Below are 27155 nucleotides of genomic sequence, written 5' to 3' on the forward strand. Positions count from 1 at the left end.
ACCCCTACTTCTTATGAAAGTTATCTCATTCTGACAATTCTATCATCTTTGCTACTTGAGATGGTGGTCAAAGTGATGTTCTCTGTGGCTTCAGTTTTGATTGATTGTTCAAAAATAGTTGCATTATTCCATCCAGTTATGGCATTGGATGATTCAGCAGTATATATCCCCCATGTGAAGCTGAACGGTATCACCCAAGAAGTGGCCATTTTGGTTTCTCCGTTATACCTGTAAAGACAGAAACAAAAACCTACCTCCCTTTTTTCCCTAGTAACTGTTGCAGTAATGTCTTTTAGCTTAGGGGCCATATGAGGTCATTCGGACATGCCCTGAGATGGGTCTTGTGGACCCTGGGATATTATTTGGGTCCAAACAACTGCCATATTGCACTCTTCATCTTCATGCTTACTTGATTCCCAGATGACTCCATCCCATGTTTCTGGATCCCAATCCTCACTCTGAACTGCCATTAAGTCTTCCAAATCCTGTTTCCCTTTGTTCTTTTTCCTGTGAATGTGTTCTGCCTTTTGTGCAGCCATCACCACTGCCACCTGCACTACCTTCTGAGCCTGCTGAGCATTCTTAGCTTCAGCACTCTTGGTAGCCTGTTGCAAACACTATCCTTTATTTATAATCAGCAACAAGTTCCTTCACTTTCTGACCCATCCACCTTCTACAACAAAGTAACATCTTCTGTTGGCATGGGGACAGCAGTGGATATTGTTTACCTGGACTTCAGCAAAGCATTTGACCCTGTTTCCCACAGCCTTCTCCTGGACAAACTGGCAAGATACAGACTGGATGGGTGGTCTGCAAGATGGATAGGAAATTGACTAACAGGCCACACTCAGAGGGTGGTGATCAATGGGTTTTACTCAGGCTGGCAGCCTGTCACAAGTGGGATCCCCCCAGGGATCATACTGGGCCCCATTCTCTTCAACATCTTCATAAATGATCTGGACGATGGGATTGAAAGCACCCTCACCAAGTTTGCTGATGACACCAAACTGGGTGGTGAGGTGGACACATCAGAAGGGAGAGCCATCTTACAGAGAGACCTGGACAGGCTGGAAGAATGGGCAAACAAGAACAGTGTGAAATTTAGCAAAGACAAATGCAAGGTCCTGCACCTGGGACGACATAACCAAAAAGCCCAGTACAGGCTAGGATTTGTGTGGCTGGAGAGCAGCCTTACTGAAAAGGACCTGGTGGACAACAAGTTGAACACGGGTCAGCAGTGCGCCACTGCAGCAACAAAAGCAAATGGGATCCTGGGTTGCATCTGCAGGGGCATTACTAGCAGAGACAGAGACGTGATCATCCCACTCTACTCAGTGCTTGTCAGGCCACACCTGGAGTACTGTATCCAGTTCTGGTCCCCACAATTCAAGACAGACGTGGACAGACTGAAAAGGGTCCAAAGGAGGGCCAAGATGACAATCAAAGGGCTGGAGAACCTGCCCTATGAGGAAAGACTGAAGCAGTTGGGTCTTTTCTCCCTTGGAGAAGAGAAGGCTCAGGGGGATCTCATCACAGTATTGCATTAATTAAAGGGTGGCTACAAAGAGGACGGAGGCTCTTTCATCACAAGGAGCCACATGGACAAGACAAAGGGCAATGGGTTCAAGTTGCACTGGGAGAGGTTTCATCTCAACATAAGAAAGAAATTTTTTACAGCAAGAACAATCATTCACTGGAACAACCTCCCCAGGGACCTGGTGGAGTCCCCATCACTGGAGGTTTTCAAGCTGCAGTTGGTCAGGGTGCTAAATAATCTCATCTACGCTCCCTTTCCCACAAAAGGTTGGACCAGATGATCTTCTGAGGACCCTTCCAACCTGGGTTGTTCTACGATATATGCTTCACTAACTTCTCAAAGTGTGGTCATTAATAGCTAACACAAATAGCTACATCGACCACCTGCCTTTCTCATACCATTCCTTGCTTTACTTAGTACAGAAGTTTTCCCCCATCCCCTCAATAAAATCATAGAATCATAGAATGGTTTCAGTTGGAAGGGACCTTTAAAGGTCATCTAGTCCGATCCCCCTGCAATAAGCAGGGACACCTTCAACTAGATCATGTTGCTCAGAGCACCATCTCACCTGGCCTTGAATGTTTCCAGGGATGGGGCATCTACCACCTCTCTGGGAAGCCTGTTCCAGTGTTTCACTACCCTCATTGTAAAAAATTTCTTCCTTATATCTAGTCTGAATCTACCCTCTTTTAGTTTAAAACCATTACCCCTTGTCCTGTCATTACAGGCCCTACTAAAAAGTCTGTCCCCATCTTTCTTGTAGGCCCCCTTTAAGTATTGAAAGGCTGCAATAAGGTCTCCCTGGAGCCTTCTCTTCTCCAAGCTGAATGACCCCAACTCTCTCAGCCTTTCCTCATAGCAGAGGTGTTTCAGCCCTCTGATCATTTTCGTTGCCCTCCTCTGGACCCACTCCAACAGGTCCATGTCTTTCCTGTACTGGGGACTCCAGAGCTGGATGCAGTACTCCAGGTGGGGTCTCACCAGAGCAGACTAGAGGGGCAGAATCCCCTCCCTTGACCTGCCGGCCATGCTTCTTCTGATGCAGCCCAGGATACGGTTGGCTTTCTGGGCTGCGAGAGCACATTGTCGGCTCATGGCCAGCTTTTCATCTGTCAGTACCCCCAAGTCCTTCTCCTCAGGGCTGCACACAATCCCTTCATCCCCCAGCCTGTATTGATACTGGGGGTTTCCCTGACCCAGGTGCAGGACCTTGCACTTGTCCTTGTTGAACCTCATGAGGTTCACACAGGCCCACTTCTCCAGCTTGTCCAGGTCCCTCTGGATGGCATCCTGTCCCTCAGGCGTGTCAACTGCACCACTCAGCTTGGTGTCATCTGCAAACTTGCTGGGGGTGCACTCAATCCCACTGTCTATGTCATTGATGAAGATATTGAACAGCACTGGCCCCAGTACGGACCCCTGAGGGACACCACTTGTCACTGTTCTCCATCTGGACATTGAGCCATTGACCACTACTCTCTGGATGCAACCATCCAGCCCATTCCTTATCCACCAAACAGTCCGCCCATCAAATCCATATCCTTCCAATTTAGAGAGAAGGATGTTGTGGGGGACCGTGTCAAAGGCCTTACAGAAGTCCAGATAGATGACATCCATAGCTCTTCCCTCGTCCACTGATGTTGTCACTCCATCATAGAAGTCCACTAGGTTGGTCAGGCAAGGCTTGCCCTTGGTGAAGCCATGCTGGCTGTCTCAAATCACTTGCCTGTCCTCCATGTGCCTTAGCATAGCTTCTAGGAGGATCTGTTCCATGATCTTCCCAGGCACAGAGGTGAGGCTGACAGGTCGGTAGTTCCCAGGGTCCTCCTTTTTACCCTTTTTAAAAATGGGTGCAATGTTTCCCTTTTTCCGGTCCCCAGGGACTTCACCTGACTGCCATGACTTTTCAAATATGATGGAGGGTGGCTTGGCATCTACATCAGCCAATTCCCTCAGGACTCTGGGATGCATCTCATCAGGACCCATAGATTTATGTATGTTCAGGATTCTCAGGTGGTCACAAACCTGATCTTTTCTTACAGTGGGAGGGACTTTGCTCACCCAGTCCCTCCCTTGAGGTCCATCCACTCAAGAGGTGTGGGAAGAGAGGTTGCCAGTGAAGACAGAGGCAAAAAAGTTGTTGAGTACCTCAGCCTTCTCCTCGTCCGTTGTTACCAGTTTGCCAGTCGTGTTCATCAAGGGAGTACGCTTTCTTTGACCTTCCTTTTCTGGCCGACATACCTATAGAAGCCCTTCTTATTGTTCTTTGCATCCCTTGCCAAGTTCAGCTCCAGCTGTGCCTTGGCCTTCCTGACCCCATTCCTACACAACCGGGCAGCGTCCCTATACTCTTCCCAGGATACCTGTCCCTGCTTCCACTGCCTGTGCGTTTCCTTCTTGCCCTTTAGTTTGACCAGCAGGTCTTGACTCAGCCATGCTGGTCTCTTGCCTTCCTTTCCTGATTTCTTACACCTGGGGATCGAGAGCTCTTGCACTCTATGGAAAGCATCCTTGAAGATCTGCCAGCTCTGTTCTGCTCCCTTGTCCCTGAGGGCCATTTCCCAGGGGGTCCTGTTGATTAACTCCTTGAACAGCTGGAAGTTTGCTTTCCTAAAATTCAGGGTCCTGACTTTACTCTTTGCCTGTCCCATATCCCTCAGGACTGTGAACTCCACCAGTGCACGATCACTGCAGCCCAGGCTGCCTCCAATCTTGATGTCACCAATTAGCTCACTTGCATTGGTGACCAACAAGTCCAGTAATGCATCCCCTCTGGTAGGGCTGTCTATTACCTGGCCTAAGAAGTTATCCTCAATGCACTCCAGGAGTCTCCTGGATTGCCTACAGCTCGCTGTGCTACTTTTCCAGCAGATGTCAGGGTGGTTGAAGTCCCCCAGCACAATGAGAGCCTGCGAGCACAATGCCTCCTGTAGCTGGAGTAAGAAGGCTTCGTCAATAGGCTTCCCTTGATCAGACGGCCTGTAGTAAAACACCAACCACAAGGTTCCCTTTGTTGCCTTGGTCTCTAATTCTTACCCATAAGCTTTCAACCTGCTCGTGGCTATTCTTCAGAGATAGCTCTTCACAATCTATCCATTTGTTGATGTAGAGGGCAACCCCTCTGCCCCTCTTCCTCGCCTGTCCCTTCTGAACAGCTTGTAGCCATTGATAGCAATGCTCCAGTCACGGGATTCATCCCACCAAGTTTCAGTAATGGCAAGTAGGTCGTATCTTTCTAGCAGCATGGTGGCTTCCAACTCCTCCTGTTTCTTGCCCATGCTGCGTGTATTGGTGTAGAGGTACTTCAGCTGGGCTGTTGGCCATGTTGACCAACCTGATCTCCTTCTATGACAAGGTGACCCGCTTGGTGGATGAGGGAAAGGCTGTGGATGTTGTCTACCTGGACTTTAGTAAGATAGAGGAAAAAATTACCTGTGCCCCAGATTCTCTTACCAACTGTCCCAAGGCCCTGAAGTCTCTTTTGATTGCCCTTGGACTACACGCTGTGGCTTCATCACCACCCACATGGAAGAGCAATAATGGATAATAGTCCGAGGGCTGTATCAGGCTAGGAAGTTTTCTAGTGATGTCCTTAACCCAGGCCCCAGGGAGGCAGCAGACTTCCCTAAGAGGAGGAGGGTCTGTCCGGCATATTAGACCCTCTGTTCCCCTCAGAAGGGAGTCACCTACAACTATAACCCATCTTTTTTCCTCGTGGAGGTGGTCACGATACAGGGGGTAGGCCTTTCTGACCTCGGCAACATTTCTGGTATAGATGGACCATCATCCACACCATCAATTGACTGACCTTCCACATCTAGAGCCTCATATCTGTTGTATAGAGGCACCTGGGAAGGCGAGGTAGGCAAGGAGGGGGTTCGCCTGCCACCCTGAGCGTAGACTTGCCTCCATTCGCTCCTTTCCTTTAAGTTACTGCCTTCTGCCTGGTGGGGGGAAGGATACAGGATCCCCTTGATCTTGTGTTTTTTCTGGTGGATGTTCCTGTTTCTGTCTCAGGAAGGGCAGAGCATGGTTCCACCAGTCTATCTCTTTCTCAGACTACCTGATGCTCCTTAACCTGTCCACTTCCTCTCAAAGCTCTGCCTTCAAGTTGAGCAGATCATCCACTTGGTCACACCTCACACAGCTGTTCTCACTACTGCCATCAGCTACTAGTGAAAGGCTCTGGCACACCCTACAGCCTGAGACCTGGATGGCTGCATGTTTTCACGGGAGCTCTGTCTGAGTAGCCACATCAGTTCTGGTGAGTGCAGAGGACATAGCTTTCTGCTGGGTGGATACCATAGCTAAGCTCCTTCTGGTGATGACCACCAACTGAACTGACCTTTGGAGCTGGTAGGGTGACGACACCCTTCATGCACAAACTGACACACCACACCCTGGTCGCTAGCGCTCCCTAGGCTGCTTTTTATAGATGTAGGGGTGGCCGCGGTTGCTCTGGCAATGCCCAGGCCTCGTCAGCGTCTCTCGTGAGAGCTGCTGGCTCCTGGCGGGTCTCTCTGCTGCCCTGGCGTTTTCCTGCCTCAGGAAAGCCCCCTGTATGCCAAGATCTGCCGCTCCACTGTGGACTGGGCCAGCACTGGAGCAGCTTGCCTCAGCGACTCAGTGTTGCATTACTGTTCAAAGTACAGAAGCAGTAGAACAGTTGTAAGAATAGAATTTTTAACTTCACAGGAGTTTGTCTGCTAGCTTTTATTTTTAGAAGTTTAATTGTTTGAATGAAGTCTTCCAAAACAAATCACCCTGAAGCAGATATCTGGCATTAAAAAAACCAGAACAAAACAAACCCTTGTCTAGGTAATTAATTGCCCAAAGTTACAAAAAAAGGAAAACATTAGGAAATTGTACTTATTAGCCCCTCTGATAGCTGTGCTTTTTTTCACTACATCATTCTTACTGTTGTCTCTAGTATGAATTTCTAACACCAAATTATGAGTAGGATATTATTTCATTAATCTTTTGGTATCTATAAACGTACTATCTTTGTGTCAGAGATCACATTTACCCTCTTTGTAATTTAGAATTAAAAACACAAGTGGGGAAAAACTTGGGGATGATGCTGACATTTTTAGACATAAGCATCATCTTTACAGACACCATCTGCAATGTCTAAACTGTTTTGGTTTTGGATTTTGTTGCAATTATTTCTATACTTAAACTAATATCTGCAAGTTAGAAAAGGTGCCCTTGTGGGTGTTAAACCTTGGTCTGTATTTGTGATATAAGACAATCATTTAGAGTGTTAGAGAATTTTTATTGTACCCCTTGAGGTGAATTAAACACACATTTGTGCTTATATATATAAAGATTTCATAAGCAATGCATTGGACAGAGTCCTACCGCAATAAGCAGTTCTACAAGGAGTCTGCAAAGATGCGGCATGAGCCAATTCCTTACATACACTTACACCTGTGCCAATCATGTGAGTGTCGGTATCCGTCAGCATCAGGCACCTTAGCCCAGTGTTTGGTTCATCCCCTAGCGACAGTTGTGTTTACCAAAAGTGGCCCCTGAGCACTTGCATTCCACGATAATACTGCGGCATTTCTTATCTCATCAGGCAGTTTAACCCGTTCTGCAGTTAGGTCTTCTTGCCCACCATGCCAGATCATTCCTTTGTCACAAATTACCATTGCTGAGCAGTTACAATTTGAATTTCCCCTTCAAGGGGAAAGATGGTTGAAATTAATACGTCCAGCACTTCCATCTTTTTTTTTTCCAGTTCTGATCCTCATTTTTAACCTTTCTGTCTTTCATTCCCTCTGAAATTGAGAATGTTCACATAGAAGGCTGGTGTAAAGATTAATTTGTAATTCTTATGTTTTTAGAAACCAAAGTTTCTCTATATGACCAGGGTAATTATTTTACCCTTTTGAAATTAGGAACAATTTCACTGGAAATAAAAACATGTTTTTACTGAACTAGGAATTTATATGCCAAATGAGATCAAGCTGAGCCCTAGCTGCTCTGTTTGCACCATGGACATCCCTGCTGCCTTAGACACCAAAACCATCTTCTTCCTCCTGTGGGTGCTTTCCCTTATTTTTAAGTTTCAAAGTAAGATAAACTATTAGTCTGGAATACTCAGAAGTTAGTTCTTCCCTTTCCTGATTTTTAAATGCAAAAAAATTAATTTGATCCAATATTCCTCCATGTTCCCTACAACTTCAGTGTACTCTCCTCCCTTGCAGTAGTTTGTTCTTTAATGCCTTGGTGACATTTTGCTGCACCTGTTACTTTGCATTAACTTGGCTTAGATAGAAACAGTTGACTCCTACCAGATCTCTACGAACATAACAGCTCTGTTGTATGTAGTGGTGTGCTTCTGAGCCACCTACTCTCTGCTCAGATTATTAGAATCATACAATCATTTAGGTTGGAAAAGACCCTTAAGATCATCAAGTCCAACCTTTAACCTATCACTGCCAAGTCCACCACTAAACCATGTCCCTAAGCACCACGTCTACACGTCTTTTAAATACCTCCAGGGATGGGGATCAACCACTTCCCTGGGCAGCCTGTGCCAATGCCTGACTACCCTTTCAGTGAAGAAGTTTTTCCTAATATCCAACCTAAACCTGCTCTGGCGCAACTTGAGGCCATTTCCTCTTGTCCTATCGCTTGTTCCTTGGGAGAAGAGACCGACCCCCACCTCACTACAACCTCCTTTCAGGTAGTTGTAGAGAGTGATAAGGTCTCCCCTCAGCCTCCTTTTCCCCAAACTAAACAACCCCAGCTCCCTCAGCCGCTCCTCATATGACTTGTTCTCCAGACTCTTCACCAGCTTCGCTGCCCTTCTTTGAACACACTCCAGCACCTCAATGTCCTTCTTGTAGTGAGGGGCTCAAAACTGAACACAGTATTCAAGGTGCGGCCTCACCAGTGCTGAGTACAAGGGGACGATCACTTCCCTAGTCATGCTGACCACACTGTTTCTGATACAAGCCAGGATGCTATTGGCCTTCTTAGCCCCCTGGGCACACTGCTGGCTCATATTCAGCCGGCTGCCATGAGCAGCCAGTTTCTCCAGGAGAATGCTGTGGGAAACCATGTCAAAGGCCTTACTAAAGTCCAGGTAGACAACATCCACAGCCTTCCCCTCATCCACCAAGCGGGTCACCTTGTCATAGAAGGAGATCAGGTTAGTCAAGCAGGACCTGCCTTTCATAAACCCATGCTGACTGGGCTCTATCCCCTGGTTGTCCTGTACATGCCGCGTGATGGCACTCAAGATGATCTACTCCATAACCTTCCCCAGCAGCGAGGTCAGGCTGACAGGCCTGTAGTTCCCCGGATCCTCCTTCCGGCCCTTCTTGTAGATGGGCATCACATTTGCTAACCTCCAGTCAACTGGGACCTCCCTGGTTAGCCAGGACTGCTGATAGATGATGGAAAGTGGCTTAGTGAGCACTTCCGCCAGCTCCCTCAGTACCCTTGGGTGGATCCCATCCAGCCCCATAGACTTGTGTGTCTACATGGTGTAGCAGGTCACTAACCATTTCCCCTTGGATTATGGGGGCTTCATTCTGCTCCCTGTCCCTGCCTTCCAACTGGTCTGACTGTTAAAGACTGAGACAAAGAAGGCATTAAGTACCTCAGCCATTTCCAAATCCTTTGTCACTATGTTTCCCCCTGCATCCAATAAAGGATGGAGATTCTCCTTAGCCCTCCTTTTGTTGCTAATGTATTTATCGAAACATTTTTTGTTGTCTTTAAAGCAGTAGCCAGATTAAGTTCTAGCTGGGCTTTGGCCCTTCTAATCTTCTCCCTGCATAACCTCATGACATCCTTGTAGTCCTCCTGAGTTGCCTGCCCCTTCTTCCAAAGGTTGTAAACTCTCCTTTTATTCCTGAGTTCCAGCCAAAGCTCTCTGTTCAGCCAGGCTGGTCTTCTCCCCTGCCAGCTCGTGTTTTGGCACATGGGGACGGCCTGGTCCTGTGCCTTTAAGATTTCCTTCTTGAAGAATGTCCAGCCTTCCTGGACTCCTTTGCCCTTCAGGCCAAAGTCTGCCCTCTGGAAGTCCAAGGTGGCAGTTCTGCTAAACCCCCTCCTTACTTCTCCAAGAATCGATAACTCTATCATTTCATGATCACTATGCCCAAGATAGCCTCCAACCGTCACATCACCCACCAGTCCTTCTCTGTTCGCAAACAAGAGGTCCAGTGGGGTGCCTTCCCTAGTTGGCTCCCTCACCAGCTGTGTCAGGAAGTTATCTTCCACACACTCCAGGAACCTCCTAGACTGTTTCCTCTCCGCTGTATTGTATTTCCAGCAGGCATCTGGTAAGTTGAAGTCCCCCACAAGAACAAGGGCTATCGATCGTGAGATTTCTCCCAGCTGCTTACAGAATACTTCATCTGCCTCTTCATCCTGGTTGGGTGGTCTATAACAGACTCCCACCAGGATATCTGCCTTGTTGGCGTAGATGCACTTCAGTTGGGCTATTGCTCCTGCCACCTTTTCTGGGGGAGAAGCCCTAATTCCTACGTGACCGTTCTCAGGCGCTTCTGTGGTTTCTAACACATGCGTAGCCCTTGCGTCTTTGCTGCTGCATGGATCTCCATCCCCTACCTCCACTGAGATGGCAGACTAAAGGACCTAGCTAGCACACTGTCCCTCAAATGTTGCTGTGCCGCCCCCAGGCTTATCTCTAGTGAGCCTGGTTTTATCCCTTTCCCCCTTCCAATCTAGTTTAAAGCTCTTTCAATGAGTCCTGCTAACTCTTGTGCAAGGATCCTTTTCCCCCTTTGAGAAACATGTACCCCGTCTGTCGCCAGCAGGCCTGGTGACGTGTAGACCAACCCGTGATCAAAAAACCCAAAATCTTGCCAGAGACACTAGGCTTGAAGCCAGGTATTGATCTGCTGGCCTTCCTGCGTCTTCCCTCATCATTCCCTGCAACTGGAAGGATAGAGAAGAATACTACTTAATCAGTTGTCCCAAGGCCTTGAAGTCTCTCTTGATTGCCCTTGGACTTCTAGTTACAACTTCCTCACTGCCTACCTGAAAAACCAATAATGCATAGTAGTCTGAGGGCTGTACCAGGGTAGGAAGCTTTCTCTTCACATCTTTAACCCAGGCCCCAGGGAGGCAGCAGACCTTCCTAAGAAGTGGGTGTGGTCTGCATATCAGGCCTTCTGTTCCCCTCAGGAGAGAGTCTCCTATGACAGCGACCCATCTTTTTTTCTTTGTGGAAGCTGTTTTGATGCAGGGTATAAGCCAACTTAACCTTGGCAGCACCTCTGAGCTGGATATACCATCATCCCCGTCATTTTTTGGTTCCACTTGCAGAGCCTCATACCTGTTTTGCAAGGGCACCTGGAAAGGTGGGGCAGTCACAAAGGAGACACACCTGCTGTGCCAGGCAGGAACTTGTTGTCATTGCCCCCTATCCCTTCAGTCGCTATGTTCAGCCAGACGGAGAAAGGATAGGGAATCTTCTCTGTCATGGGTTCTGTCTGCCTGCTGGGCCTGTCCCAGGGAAGGTAGGGTGCAATTCCAGTAATCTCTCTCTCTCGCTCTCCTTGATACTCCTCAGCCTACTCACTTCCTCTGTCACTAAGCAGAGGAGTTCCTCTACCTGGGCACACCTCCCACAGGTGTACTCACTAGTGCCATCCAGTACTGGCATAAGAGTAGGGCACACACTGCAGCCTGACACCTGGGTGGCAGCATGTTCCCATCGGAGCTCTGTCTGGGCAGCTGCATCAGTCGTGGTAGGTGCAGAGCTTAGCAAGGCCGTGGCTTTTTGCCGGGTGGAGACCATTGCTTCCCTGGTTGATCTTCAGCACCCTTCATGCACACCCTTCCACACAAACTACCACACCACATCCTGATCACTCACGCTCCCTAAGGGCTTCCTTTATACGTGGTGGGGGTGGGGGCTTGGCCGCCGTTGCTCCTGGCCCCGCCCAGGTCTTATCAGCTGCTGTCGCGCGAGCTGCGGGCTCCTGGCTGCTCTCTCGGCTCCCCGGGATCGGGAAACCCTCCTGTGCACTGTGCCGATCCTGACGGCTACGGAGCTGCTCGCCTCGGCGACTGAGAGGCGACTTAGACAAAGTAGTGAGTGCAGAGCCTTATCTGATAACTTTATAAAGCTTCCTCCTCTTAGTAGGTGGTTGTTAACCATGTTTAATAAGGCTGATAAGAAAGTTGGAGGTCATTGTGTCCTGCCCGTGTTTCTTGCTTGAACAGAAGACTTCCCATATTTTTGGTGTGTAGCATTTTCATCTCTGCATCATTAAAGCTAAAAATGTTTAAATTAGTATTTGTACCATCCTAGTTTTGACAGATTAGTTCAGGGGAGAGGATTTTTCTTTGTATGTAAAATTGTTTTTATTTTGACTGTTTCAGAGGTTTCCTCAAGTGACTAGCTTTTAGTTGTGTTATAAAATAGTGAGTAATGTAACTGGTCATCAGTAATGTAAATAGTAATTAATTATGCCAATCAATACTCTGAAGTCTTCAAGCATACAAAGTAAATAGTTGTGATTGATATCCTGATCAAGATTATGGCCTATGTAGCCATACATCAAAAACAGGAATTGCTATTTCTATCTATTCCTATTTAAATAATAGGGAAATGTCTGCCATCTACTAGTGAAGTCAAATAATCTTGGAAAGGGAAAAAAATTAAAATAAATTTAACAAAAGTGAATAATCTCTCCACCTGTCTGGATTACTGCTGGAAGGTTATAAATACAAAATAAAAACCTTACCATGAAGGTGGATTTTTTTAGAACAACTTCACTGTGAGTTGCACTTGAATGAGAGTTGTAATTAGCACACTAGCGCTAGGTGTGAGAACTCTGACTAGAGCAAGCATGCAGGACTCTTCACTCAACCCATGTAAACGGAATTTCAGTGTTTGTTGAAAAGTGTGAAATTTTCCAGAAATGTGAACATCTTGCAGTTTCAGCTTCATTGTTATCTCTCCTTTCTCGTTTCATTAGTTTCAAATACCTGAAGGGGAAAGAGTTTTGATAAAGAGTAGTATTACTTAAGGAATTTTAACCTATATAATATGTAAGTATTCACATGTGAAGACACATGGGAATAAAAGTATGAACTAATACAATAGTAGTGAACCATCACTCATCTTTCTGTCACAGTCAATTCTGTTAATTTATTCTGGTCACTCTTGCTCTTCAACATGTAGTCTGCTAGTTGCTAGGCAAACATAAATTATTACTGCTCATGCTTTTTTATATGGTGGCTATAGAGTTTATTATTTTTAATTATAAAAGTGGAAATATGGACTAAAAATCAGAGAACGGCATTCAGAATTAATAATTTTCTTCCACCATACCCATAACAGTCATTTTTTATTACATAAATATTGTCTTTTAAAACATGCAATATGGAAACACATACACAGAGGGAGCAGGAGGTAATGTTTCTGTGATAAGAGATTCTGGGAAAATCATAGAATCATAGAACGTCCTGAGTTGGAAGGGACCCACAAGGATCATTGAGTCCAACTCCTGTCCCTGCATAGGACAACCCCAAAATTCACACCATATGTCTGAGGGCGTTGTCCAAATGCTTCTTGAATATTGTCAGGCTTGGCGCCATGACTGCCTCCCGAGGGAGCTTGTTCCAGTGCTCCACCATCCTCTGGGTGAAGAACTTTTTCCTAATGTCCAACCTAAACCTCCCCTGGCATATCTTCCTGCTGTTCCCTCGGGTCCTATCATTGGTTGTCAGGGAGAAGAGATCAGCGCCTGCCCCTCCTCCTTCCCTTGTCAGGAAGCTGTAGACCATGATGAGGTCTCCCCTCAGTCTCCTCTTCTCCAGGCTGAACAGACCAAGTGACTTCAGCTGCTCCTCATACGGCTTCCCCTCTAAACCCTTCACCATCTTCCTGGCTCTCCTCTGGACACTCTCTAGTAGCTTTGTATCCTTTTTGTACTTGTGGGGCCCAAAACTGCACACAGTACTCAAGATGAGGCAGCACCAGCGCAGAGTAGAGCGGGACAATCACCTCCCTCGACCGGCTAGCAATACAGTGCTTGATGCACCCCAGGACACGGTTGGCCCCCTTGGCTGCCAGGGCACACTGTTGGATCATGTTCAACTTGCCATCGACCAGAACGCCCAGATCCCTCTCCGCAGGGCTGCTCTCCAGCCTCTCGTTCCCCAGTCTGTATGTACGTCCAGGGTTGCCATGTCCCAGGTGCAAAATCTGGCACTTGCCCTTGTTAAACTTCATATGGTTGGTGATTGCCCAGCTCTCTGATTTCTCCAGATCTCTCTGCAGGGCCTCTCTGCCCTCGAGAGTGTCAACGGCTCCTCCCAATTTTGTGTCATCGGCAATCTTTGTTAACAAACCTTCGAGTCCTGCATCCAAGTAATTTATGAAGATATGGAAGAGCACTGGCCCCAAGATGGATCCCTGCGGAACCCCACTAGCGACTGGTCGCCAGCCCAATGTAACCCCATTTACTATAACCCTTTGAGCCTGACCCATCAGCCAATTGCACACCCATTGCATTCTGTGTATCCAGCTGTATGCTGGACATTTTGTGCAGGAGGATACTGTGAGAGACAGTATCGAAGGCTTTACTGAAGTCCAAAAAGATTACATCGACTGGCTTCCCTTGGTCAACTAGGTGGGTAACCTTGCCATAGAAGGAAATCAAGTTTGTCAAGCAGGACTTTCCCCTCGTGAATCCGTGCTGGCTGGGGCCAACGACTGCGTTGTCTTTCAGGTGTTTTTCAATAACTCCCAGAATAATCTTCTCCATAATTTTGCCAGGCACAGAGGTGAGACTGACAGGCCTGTAGTTACCAGGGTCATCCCTGTTGCCCTTCTTGAAGATTGGGACAATGTTTGCCAGCTTCCAGTCAACTGGGACCTCCCCAGATTCCCAAGAGCATTGAAAAATCATTGAGAGAGGTCTCGCTATGACATCAGCCAGCTCTTTAAGTACCCTCGGATGAATCCCATCGGGCCTCATTGATTTATAGGGATCCAGCTGGAGCAGCAAATCCCGCACAAGTTCAGGGTTGGTTGGTAGTTTGTCGTTCTCGCGGCCATGGTTCTCTAGCCCAGGTCTCTGGGGGGTCCCAGAGCCCATCATCGGTGTTGAAGACAGAGGTGAAGAAATCATTAAACATCTCTGCTTTGTCTATGTCCCTGTTTGTGAGGTGACCATGCTTGTCAAGTAATGGGCCAATGTTATTTCTCACCTGCCTTTTGCTATTTATATATTTTAAAAAGCCCTTTTTATTGTCCTTCACAGTACTGGCCAGCTTCAGCTCTAGTTGAGCTTTGGCCACGTGTATTTCCTCCCTACAGTGGCGAACAGCATCTCTGTAGTCCTCCCATGTTGCCTGACCTTGCTTCCACTGGCCATACATTTTCTTTTTTTGTCTTAGTTCTAGCATAAGATTCCTACTCAGCCAAGCTGGCCTTCTACCTCGCCTGCTTGACTTCCGACATTTTGGAATTGCCTGTTCCTGGGCTCTTAGGAGGTGGTACTTACAAAGTGACCAGCACCGATGGACCCCGGCACCTTCAAAAGCTTTTTCCCAGGGGACCTTACTAAGTAGTTCCCTGAGCAGCCTGAAGTCAGATCTCCTCATATCCAGAGTTGAGGTCTTGCTGGCAGTTTTCCTCCTGGTACCATAGATTTTAAACTTGACTGCTTCATGGTCGCTGTGGCCAAGGCAGCCACCAATCGCCACTTCACCCACGAGACCCTCTCTGTTAGGAAGCAGCAAATCGAGGAAGGCACCTTTCCTGGTTGGTTCTCTTAGTACCTGTACCAAGAAGTTATCATCCAGACGCTTTAAGAATCTTCTGGACCTGCTTGTACCAGCCGCGTGGTATTCCCAGTTGACATCTGGCAAGTTGAAGTCCCCCATAAGGACAAGGGCAGATGACTTGGAAGCATCCCTTAGTTCCTTAAAGAATAACTCATCCGTTTCGTCATCCTGGCTGGGTGGCCTATAGTCGACTCCCACGACGACATCCGCTTTATTTGTCTGTCCCTTAATCCTTACCCAGAGGCTCTCAACTGTGCCATTGCCAACTGTTAACTCCGTGCATTCCAGCCCCTCCACTACATACAATGCCACCCCGCCGCCTCGCCTGCCCTGCCTATCCCTCCTGAAGAGCCTGTAACCATCCATCATGGCACACCAGTCACAGGACTCATCCTACCAGGTTTTGCTTATGCCTATGACGTCATATCTCTGGGACTGGGCCAAGGCATCTAGCTCCTCTTGCTTGTTCCTCATGCTGCGCGCATTTGTGTAAAAACACTTCAAGTGCAGTTTGTTGTGCCCATTGCCTCATGGAGCAGCCTGAGGAATTTCACTAGCACACAGCTCCTCAACCTTTGGCGTGCCATACCATTGCTCATAGCTGACTAGCCAGGTATTGTCCCTTTCCCCCTTCCAATCTAGTTTAAAGCTCTATCCATCAGCCCTGCTAGCTCCTGGGCAAAAACCCTTTTCCCCTTCTGAGAAAGGTGCATCCCATCAGATGTCAGTAGACCTGGGGATGAATAGACCATCCCATGATCGAAGAACCCAAAGTTCTGCCGATGACACCAGCCTCGGTATGGTACAACAGAATAAGTTGTTACTGATCTGGGTAGACAAAATTAAAGGGCAGTACATCTGGTTTTACCATTTACATGACAAATCAGGAGACATGCTCTTTGTGGGGTTTTGGGGGGTTGTTTTGGTTTTTTGTAAGCACTTTGAAGACTACATTTCATATCTACTATAATGGTGCAATTGTAAATTTGTGTTTGTTCCCGTTAAAGTATAGTATTAGCTGCTAAAAGTAGAATTTTACCACTTTCTTTTTTAAAAATTAATTTAGTTTTTACCAATTTTTGTTTTAATGGGAAAATGTTTTGTTTTAATTTTTGAGAAAGTACAGAGTGAGGATGTCTACAAAATAACATACCTTCTGGCTTCTGAAGACACAGTTTTGTCACAATATTGGATGACTCCACAAGTCATCTGCTAATTGTGTGCTAATTTTCAAGTAATTTGTTGTGCCTTTTAAAGAATTAGCTTACATCTGCATGATATATGTTGTAAAACAGAATTATTAAAAGAACATACAAAAATTATTAAAAGAACATACAAAAAAGTTGTACAATTATACAAAAAAGTTATACAAAAAAGTTATACAAAAAAGATGTGGACAGGCTGGAGGGGGTCCAGAGAAGGGCCACCAAGATGATCAAGGGTCTGGGAAGCCTGCCATATGAGGACAGGCTGAGAGAGCTGGGTTTGTTCAGCCTTGAGAAAAGGAGGCTTAGAGGTGATCTCATCACCATGTACCAGTACTTAAAGGGGAGCTACAAAGAAGATGGAGACTCCCTTTTTACAAGGAGTCACATGGTGAGGACAAGGGATAATGGGTACAAGTTACTCCCAGGGAGATTCCGATTGGACACGAGAGGTAAATTTTTCACAGTGAGAACAGTCAATCATTGGAATAATCTCCCCAGGGAAGTGGTTGACTCCGCTACGCTGAACATGTTTAAGACTCAGCTGGACATGGTGCTGGGCCATCTCATCTAGATTGTGCTAGAAAGGTTGGACCAGATGATCCTTGAGGTCCCTTCCAACCCAGTATTCTATGATTCTATGAAACATTATTAAGTTTGTGAAGTCAAGCAGGCAGAAGGTAAGTACAGCCTGTAATGCCATGACAGAGTACTGGTTTCATTTGTTTTTTCCACAGGATCTTTGCCTCATATCATGCACAAGATGGGCAATGATCACTTAATGAACAGCTATTTGTTATTTTGCTTTATCTTCATTCCTGAATACGTGGTTTCGTGCCTTACTTGTCCATTATCCACATCCTATTAGAAGACAGAATTATGAATTTTCTTATGGGCTTCTTTATAGTGTTCATCAGTATGTAGTATCTAAATGCTTTGCAAACATATAATTGAGTTTCACAACACCATAGCATTATTTTAATTTTATGGATGACAAATAGAGACTTAAACTTTAAGATACCATTTGGACACCAGAGGTCTGTTTTCAGAGTACTTATTGTTTTATATGTTCAGGAACAAATTTCATTGATGTCATTTGCAGCTGTGAATGTTCTACACTTTTGATTATTAAAGAAAATAATGTAAATGTAGCTTTTGTTTGCAACTTCCCATTTCTCTTTGAAAATGCAAACTGAAACAAAAACAAATCCTGTCATGTGGAATCACATTGTCACTCACATTGATCATTGATAGGATTGGAGCCTTTAAATCCACAGTACAAATCTCTCTCCCTTTGACTCATGAAGTATAGAAGTAGTAAATTGACCTCTTCTGTGTGAATCAGTACTAGAAGGGGATGAGAGAGAGAGCAGCATGACAATTTCACAAATATTTGCTGATGGGAGAGAAATAATGAGAATTTGGATTAGGATTATCTGTCTATTTTATGATTTTCTCTTATTACAATATCCAGTTGCTTCCCAAGTAAATCAGATGTTTGGTGAGTTGCTAGTAAACTTTCTGGAGTTTGACTGGTTTTCTCATGTATGGTACAGAACAGGGTGGCCTGACCTCAACAGCTATAAGGGTTGGATCTATGCTCAGAACACTTTCCCTTCCCTGGTGCATATACATAGCCAGCCTCCTCTTCTCACCCTGCAGCAGCAGCTGCTAAAAATATATTCCTGCACCTGCCATAACCTAACAGGCATTTGACTGCTAGGATTGTGTTTACTGTAAACTGGATGGAAAAATACTCTACACAAGATTTATGCCACAGGACTGGACCATACTGAATAAGAAGCCGTGCTTGGAATATTTGAATTATTGTCCTTCTCTCTCATACAATGTCTATAAGAAGAAATGTCCTAGAACTAAACCAAGAACATTAAGAAATCTTGGATCAGTTGAACAACATCTCCATGTAAAAGAATAAAACTGTTTATTCCTAACTGTTCATTGACCTACTAGGTCCACAGGCAAAATAGTATCTACCCAAATCCTGAGACTATTTTACACATTAAGAGATCCCTATTGAGAAGGCATAGATGATGACATTCATAGAGGACACAGCTGTCCCATACATCTTATCCTCCTTCATCATGACAGAATTACCTAAATTAACCTTTGATTCAGCATTAGTTCCAGTGTGTCTGATAAAATACCTGCAGTTTCAACAGAATGCTGTATTGTGGAGGACAGCTGTAAGAGAGAAGCTCAGGTGGGGGGCTCAAGAACTGGCAGCAGGCTCTGTGTTGCCCAACTCCTACAAATTACCATTCAAAGGTGGAAATGAGAAAACAGGGCCCCTTTGGAGTAAGTTGTGATAGAATTAAGCAGTGATATTTCTGTCTGTGAAATATGGGCTGAGAAACACTGGTGAATGCTGTCTATGTAAACAGGCTACAGTTCTTCTCAGAAGCTGCTTTTTTCTGCTACCATGACTGTCAGATAAATGGCAATACGTACATAAATATATATATATGCTTGAGCCCATAAGGGACATCAACAGATCTTTCCTCTCCAAATAACTCATAGTCAGCTATTACCTTGGAAGCCACAAATGAGAGGATAAAAAGAACTTTTATTCAGAAGCATTAAAGTAGCTATTAATAAGGGATGAACAAGGAAAATCTGGAAATCTCAGAGAATATAAATAGTTGCAAATCATAGGCAAAGTGTATCTTAGGGTATCCAAGGAATTTAAATAATCCATTACTTTACTTTTGACAATTCTTTCCAGATTATTAAAGAGGTACAAGCTGCAGTACTGATTTTCAATGCACTTACAATTATCTTCCCAGAAACCTAACATTCATTAATGAAAGTTAATACTGGCATTTATTGTAAAACATAGTTGATCTGATTTCAATCAGCATCTGGTATAATAGCACCCAGTATGGACAAATAGTTCACTATGAACCAGAGCTATAAAAATAGCTATTAAAAAGACCAAGAGGAAGATAAATTTAAGGTGACAAGAAAGAGAATAGTTAAGAATAATAAAAGAAAATTAAGAAAAGAATAAAACTGCCCTAGACAAAGCACTAGAGAATTCAGATTCAAATCCTGATCCTTCTCCTTTATGATCTACACATATGATGGTGGTGATGCATCAGGACAAGAACATGAAAGTTGTGCATTAAACTGTGGATTAATTATTTATATCAAATCAATAAGATCAATTCAGAAAAGTTTGTTACTAATCCTTTACAAGAAGAAAAAAAGCTAGATTTTTAATAATTTGATTGTATACAATTTCTTTTCTGAGAAAGTTGTAGTAATTCTTTGTATTGTATGCTTGTTTTTCTCAATAGTTCAGGGCGGCAGCTAAGTGAAGTCTTCATTCAACTCCCATCTAGAAAAGAATTACCAGAGTATTATGAATTAATTAGGAAACCAGTGGACTTCAAAAAACTAAAGGTAAGAACCATTTTTGGGTGTGGACATTTCTTTATTCCTTTTTGCTATATAGAAATATGAACATTAAGTCATCATTAAAACTGAGATCATGTGGATATTAAATTTGCCTATGTTTTTTGCTTAGATTTTAAATTTTAATATACCCCTTGTTATGAATTTTGCTTAATGTATATTGCAGTACTTCACTACAAACACCTAAGTCAAAGCAAAACACAGGATGACATAAATCATACTTTCAGAGATGATACATTAATGGGTTTTTTGTAAAGGACCAAATCCTGAATCTGTAAGCAAAACTTAAATAAGTGTAGTGCTTGCAAAAATTTTATGTTGTTGGGAGGGATATAATCATCTTTCAACTAGCATCACATCTTGGAACAGCCACAGTTGGATAGGTGAGGATTAGGCAACTTCTTGCACCTTAGAGGCCATGAGGAGTTCATGGCTCTCTCTTTTACCTTCACTCATACTATACTTTTTGTTTCTCTACTGAGAAGAAACTTGGAATTGAACTCCTTTCTTACCCACAACAATACAATTTCTGTTGCTTTTGGCCCTTCCAATTCATGCAACGATTGCACAATTTTTAGTCTGCCTTTAACCATGATGCGTTTTGTCAGCATATTCTTCTCACACAGGCTTTAAATTTTGTTTGTTTTAATCAGATACTTATTCCACTTGGGTAAAATATTTAAAGAGAAGGTTTTAATGTATTGAAAAGCAATATTAATTGATTGTCCTGTCTGTTATTTTTCTTTTTCTCTCCCCACTGCTGCCATCCATCCTTCTCCTCATCTTCTTAACAAATGCAACAGGAAAGAATTCGTAACCATAAATATCGGAACCTCAGTGATCTGGAGAAAGATGTCATGTTGCTGTGTCACAATGCTCAGACGTTCAATTTGGAGGGATCACAGGTCTGATGATTGATTGAACCACTTTGTGTTAAACGTGTCTTCCCTACTCAGTGTTTTCAGTGCTTGTTTAATTATGACAATTCTGTATATGAAACCTCTAGTTTTAATCTTATTAGTGCTTTTAATGAATAAATATGCCCAGATTCTTTGAAGCATCCAGAATGCTTTGGTCACAACTAGAATTCAAACATTCAGCGAATTTAGTTTTGATTCCATAATCCTGAGATCATTTCTGATATACTTTAGGACAGTTTTCAGACTATTTGAATCTATGCTAAATGGCTGTGCCCTGAAGAACCATATGTTGGTTTGAGCTCACCAAAGTGCATAATACAAGTAATTGAGAGAATGGTCCAGCTTAGGGACAGTTGTTAAGTGTTCAGTGGTGAAATTTTAAGCTCTACTAATGGAAGATAAAGTTTAAAGTTTGTCTGACACTAGGAAGGACTCTTAAAGGAATCCCAAAGCTGCTTGGGATAAATTATTTTCTTTTTTACCCTCTCTGGATTTTGGAACAACAATTTTTCAAGGCTGTTATGATCTAATTAAAATATATCATAGTTCTAGTGGTAATAAAATAATAATGAAAGAAAAACAATTGCATTCCAGGATGGACTCTTTCTCTAATTGGATGTTTTAAATGTGATACATTTTAAGAGTCATGTTTTTGTGGCTCACTGTTGGCCAGATTCTTCATTTAGAGCATGAAAACTCAGTATTGGCTTTTTTTTGTAAAATTCATGAAACAAGCATTGTTACTTGTAATAAAAAGGCTACATGCTGTGAGATTGTATAGGAATAAAAGTGAATTTTTGATGATGCTTGGCTTACAGTTCTGATATAGGTTTGCTTTCATACTATAGATCTATGAGGATTCCATTGTTCTTCAGTCTGTATTCAAAAGTGCACGACAGAAGATTGCCAAAGAAGAGAGTGAGGATGAAAGCAACGATGATGATGATGATGATGATGATGATGATGAAGAGCAGTCAGAGTCAGAATGTAAGTTCCCTGCTGAATGCTGAGAAGGAAATACATTTAGGGAAGAGGGGGGAATCGATTTTTCCATTTGTGTACTCGGACTGGTTATAGACTTTCATTTTCCATTGGTAGAAGTAGTTTCTTATAAAGTTTGCTGGTTTGGCTGCTTCCATTCAGCTTAAGTCTCTTGGCTACTCTATTCTGGTATATTGCTTAGAATTGTGCTGAAGACTTCAAGTGCTTTTAAGCACTGCTCAGATGGAAACAGATCTGACTTATCCTTATCTGGCTGACCATGAGTATATATGGACCCTTCTTTTCCTGATCATGTCACTTGTAAATATAAAAGTGCCTAGAACTAGTGACTTCCTTAATCCATAGGTGAGCAACCTTTCTGATATTATGCAACATATATGATTAAGAACCAGAAAATGTTATTTTAGTGAGACAAAGGGAAAATGGAACTCCGACTGTTTGGCAAGCAGGAGATGACGTTCATAATTTAAGAGGCCCAGCTAATCTGCTGTGAGATGGGCCCAGGCTGGGCCAAAAATTCATCTGGGATCTAGGGCATGCTGCAGGTTAAGTTGGAGCGTCTCTTTTAAGTGATGCTTTCATCTCTTATTAAATTATTCTGATATAATTTATTATCTCCGTTGGTAAAAATGTATATGTCTTTTATTTCCAATTTGAATTTTAATTTGCTGCATCTCTGCTATTCCACAGAATTGCCAGTAGGTTCACAACACACTGATGTCAAAAAATGACTATAGAAAGAGCCAGATATACATATTACCTTTCAGCTCCCCTGACCAATTAAAGTTTCCTCAATAGGTACCTTCTCACATAACCTCTGAACTTGAAGTCCCTGCAAATTTGGAAACATGATATTGTGGAAAAGGAGGGATCCCTTCATTCTGCTTTCTGCCACCCAAGTGCTTCTACCCCATACTTTCTAACTACCTAGAACTGCACTTTGAAAGTGTGTCTGGATAGAGAAACTAGAGTACTTTTGCCTTGAGTATTACAAGCAGCTGTGCAGAGCATGCAACTTCAGCAGTTCATCTGGAAATGACCAGATACCCTGGAACTGGGCACTTGTGTTCTCTTCAGTAAGCCGTCAACTCAAAAATTTCCAGTCACCTCCACATGGAGTTCGTGTAGTTAAAAAAAACCCAAATTGTCTATTCCTATTGATGATGATAGACATTTTTCTACATGCAGGCAACAAAAACTACTTTATTTCTTAATGTGCATCTTCTTGTACAAGGTTCCCTGAGTGTAGTTGCAATACTAAATGCTATCTGTAAGTGCCATGCATTCTAAAAGTGAAAGAAGGATGCACCTGATCAACTCTTGGATTTTCATGATAGTTTAATGCAAATTAGTGCTGCAACTATCAAGAACACAAGTAAAAGCAAATATCTCTACTTAATTCCACAATCCAGACAAAGAACAGAAAGAGGATTTTTTCAGGCTACAAGGGGAGAATTTACATGAAGACAGACTGTTTAAAAGTCGTTTAAAAGTTATTTAGTAGGAAAATAGTATACAATAAATAAAGGCAGATGTTACATTCACATTCCACTTTTTACAGCAAAATCAGTGAAAGTCAAAATCAAGCTGAACAAGAAGGATGAAAAAAGCCAGGACAAAGGCAAAGGCAAAGGCAAGAAGAGGCAAAGCCGAGTAAAAGCCAAGCCTGTTGTGAGTGACAATGACAGTGATGAGGATCAAGATGAAAACGTAAGTTTTGTTCACTGAGATTTTGGAAATGGTTCCAGTGATTTCATCTATACCCTGTCCTGTTTGCACTCAGAATTTTCACCTCTTCATGCTTAGAAACATTAAGCATTGTTTTTAATCTGTGTCATCATCTTGGGAGGATGGGGGAGCAGGGTCAAACTGTGTTAAGATTTGCTTGTGGGGTCTGGTCTTGGTGCTGGAAGACAAAAAGTCTGACTCTTTTGGCACTTATTTTCTGAAGATGTTCTTTCTTTCTTCGAAACTTTAAAACTCATGGTTTGTTTGCTTTCATTCCCACCCTAGAAACACTTGGTTTTAATTTCTCATAGGTGCTTCTATTAATGCAACAAATGAAGACAGATCTTTCCAGACAATTTTAAAAATACTTGGGTAGACAGAAAGGAGCTAGTGTTTCCTGACTCTGTGCCTTTTCTTCTCTAAAGAGGCCCACAGCAATTTCATTGGAATGAAATGTCATGAAAGGAAAATAGTAAATAACATATTACTTTTCTTATGGCTATCTTGATTTGTCAATTTAATTGTAATTTTTCTTTTCTTTAACAAAATCCATAGAATACTTGGCAAAGAATTGCTGACTTTTCTTGTGTCTCTTACCTCTAGGACCAGTCAGAAGCAAGTGGAAGTGATGATGAGTAATTCACAGAGTTTATTTCCTTGGCAGAACTGACCCCATCCCCTTCCCTTCTCTCATTTTACAACCACTGAATTCATTTTGTCAAACAGACGTTGGGTTGTATTCTCATCCTCTATAAACTAGCTCTAGGATAGTGCCTGACAAACATATGATATCATAGTGTAAAAAGGGAAAAAAGTAACATACTGTGACCGAATGGGCCTCAAAGATTCTTTTAAAAATCTCCAAAACAACAAAAAAGCTTTTGATGAAAAAATGTGCATTGATAGTATATTTCTCTGGGTTGGATTTCCTTAGTAATGGTTTCATCATGCCTGGTTTTATCATTTGATGTTTTCAGTGTCATCAGAAAGACAAAAAAAAAGTCTTTTGTAGCACTGATAACCAGGAGAAGCCATAAAAAGCCACTGGTTATTTTATTTTTCATCAGGCAGTTTTCTGCTCTATTGTTTTTTTACACTGTGGTGCATATATGCAACTTTGTTTAATAGCTTATAAACATACAGTAGATAGATAGCCTTTACCTCACCTTGTCCTGTTTTTTTTCACTTTATGCTTGATGATCTTCAGAAAAATGCTTTTTTGAATTGTAGCAAATTTATGTGTACTGTAAACTTTGCTAAGCTTTTCTCCTCTTGATTAAAAACAATGGGTTGAAAAATGTTTTAGAATATTGCAATAGTGTAATGAATGGCTTCTTTCATCAAACTGATCTTCTATGTTGCCAGTGTGCATTCTCAACTTTTCCCTAAAGTGTACTTAATCTTTGCTTTCTTTGCACAATGTCTTTGGTTGCAAGTCATAAGCCTGAGGCAAATAAAATTCCAGTAATTTTGAAAAATGTTGTATTGGTGCTTTCCTAATAAAGGGATAATTTATCTCAATAAACACAGCCTTGTGTTATGAATTCCACAAAAATCATTTTTGCTATAGTGACAAGAGTGCCTCTTCTAGAGAGATCCAAGGTGCTCTACTCTAAACAGGTAACATAAGAGCGTGTCTGAATTCCATAGGAACATCCTCAAAGAGAGATACAAGCAAGACAAGTGACAGCTATTAAAAGATACCTTGAAATGGAAGCATAATTCCAGTCCCTAACTAGAATTCACGTGATTAATCAATAAAACAAACATCTTTGTTCCTTTTTATATTTTTTAGGAAATGTTTCTGTCCATATGTTTTAGTGGGAGTGAATACAACTAGTTATGTAGGCAGTCACCCCATCTATAAATTAGTTTATTATTTTCTTCATTACAAAGTATCAGATCATGCTTTCCAGAATTGAGATGCACTAAGATGTGGTGGCAATGTAAAGAGACTACAAGTGTGTAATATCTACACTTAATATTGCTGTTACTTCCTGTAGAAACCCAAACTTCTCACATTCTAAACATGCAATCAATATAAAATTTTTACACCTAGAACATTTCTTAAACTGAAGATTTCTAAGTTACATGAACCATTTGTTTCTCAGTATGTATCCTCACTGTTAAGGATGTTATGGGAGCTGTCAAACCTAGAGGACGCGAGGACTTGTGAATTCCTCCTTCCTGGCCACTGAAGTCCAGCTGGGTGCACTCTAAGACCCACTCTAAGATGCAGCTGCTGCTGTCCACATCTGCAGGTTTGGCCAGTAGTGAGGGTGAGTGTGTATTCCAGAGAGGCACATACACACACGGGATACTAACAGAGGTGGCCACACAGCGTATAATAGACAGAATCATAGAATATCTCGAGTTGGAAGGGACCCATAAGGATCATCGAGTCCAACTCCCTGCTCCTTGCAGGACTACCTAAAACTAAACCATATGACTAAGAGCGTCGTCCAGATGCTCCTTGAACTCTGACAGGCTTGGTGCCGTGACCACTTCCCTGGGGAGCCTGCTCCAGTGACCAACCACCCTCTCAGTGAAGAACCTTTTCCTAAGGTCCAATCTGAACTTCCCCTGATGCAGCTTCATTCCATTTCCTCGTGCCCTATCGCTGGTCACCAGAGAGAGGAGATCAGCACCTCCCCCTCCACTGCCCTCTTTGAGGAAAGTTGCAGACTGCGATGAGGTCACCCCTCAGCCTTCTCTTCTCTATTCTGGCTATATTGCTTAGAATTGTGCTGAAGACTTCAAGTGCTTTTAAGCACTGCTCAGATGGAAACAGATCTGACTTATCCTTATCTGGCTGACCATGAGTATATATGGACCCTTCTTTTCCTGATCATGTCGCTTGTAAATATAAAAGTGCCTAGAACTAGTGACTTCCTTAATCCATAGGTGAGCAACCTTTCTGATATTATGCAACATATATGATTAAGAACCTTTGACCATCTTGGTTGCCCTCCTCTGGGCACACTCTAATAGTTTGATGTCCCTCTTATATTGAGGCGCCCAAAACTGCACACGGTACTCGAGGTGGGGCCGCACCGGTGCAGTGTAAAGTGGGACAATCACCTCCCTTGACTGGCTAGCTATGCTGTGCTTGAGGCACCCCAGGGCACGGTTGGCCCTTTTGGCTGCCAGGGCACACGGTTGACTCATATTCAACTTGCCATCAACCCAAACCCCCAGATCTCTTTCCGCGGGGCTGCTCTCCAGCCTCTCATCCCCCAGTTTGTATGCATAACCAGGACTACCCCGTCCCAGGTGCAGAATCCAGCACTTGCTCTTGTTAAATTTCATACGGTTGGTGATTGCCCAGCTCTCTAGTCTATCCAGATCTCTCTCTAAGGCCTCTCTACCCTCGACGGAGTCCACAGCTCCTCCTAGTTTAGTATCACTGGCAAACTTACTTAATGTACATTTGACTCCTGCATCCAGATCATTTATAAAAACATTAAAGAGCACTGGCCCTAAAATTGAGCCCTGGGGAATCCCACTGGTAACTGGCCACCAGCCTGATGTAACCCC

General features: G+C 43.5%; 1 protein-coding gene across 5 annotated transcripts in view; it reads left to right on the forward strand.

The window, feature by feature from the left end:
- Positions 1 to 25103, forward strand: part of LOC104019231 (SWI/SNF-related matrix-associated actin-dependent regulator of chromatin subfamily A member 2) — a 197065-nt gene extending 171962 nt beyond the window's left edge. For all 5 annotated transcript variants that reach the window (XM_087770744.1, XM_087770743.1, XM_087770746.1 and 2 more), the window contains 5 exons: positions 19851 to 19956; positions 20772 to 20873; positions 21737 to 21875; positions 23452 to 23600; positions 24222 to 25103. In XM_087770744.1, the coding sequence (XP_087626870.1) occupies positions 19851 to 19956; positions 20772 to 20873; positions 21737 to 21875; positions 23452 to 23600; positions 24222 to 24257 (532 nt within the window). In that variant the 3' untranslated portion in view covers positions 24258 to 25103. The remainder of the gene's footprint in view (positions 1 to 19850; positions 19957 to 20771; positions 20874 to 21736; positions 21876 to 23451; positions 23601 to 24221) is intronic.
- Positions 25104 to 27155: the final 2052 nt, after the last annotated feature.

The sequence above is a fragment of the Nipponia nippon genome, unplaced genomic scaffold (assembly GCF_047370975.1).
Source record: "Nipponia nippon isolate SJK-2023a ecotype South Korea unplaced genomic scaffold, ASM4737097v1 scaffold_33, whole genome shotgun sequence".
Classification (NCBI taxonomy): domain Eukaryota; kingdom Metazoa; phylum Chordata; class Aves; order Pelecaniformes; family Threskiornithidae; genus Nipponia; species Nipponia nippon.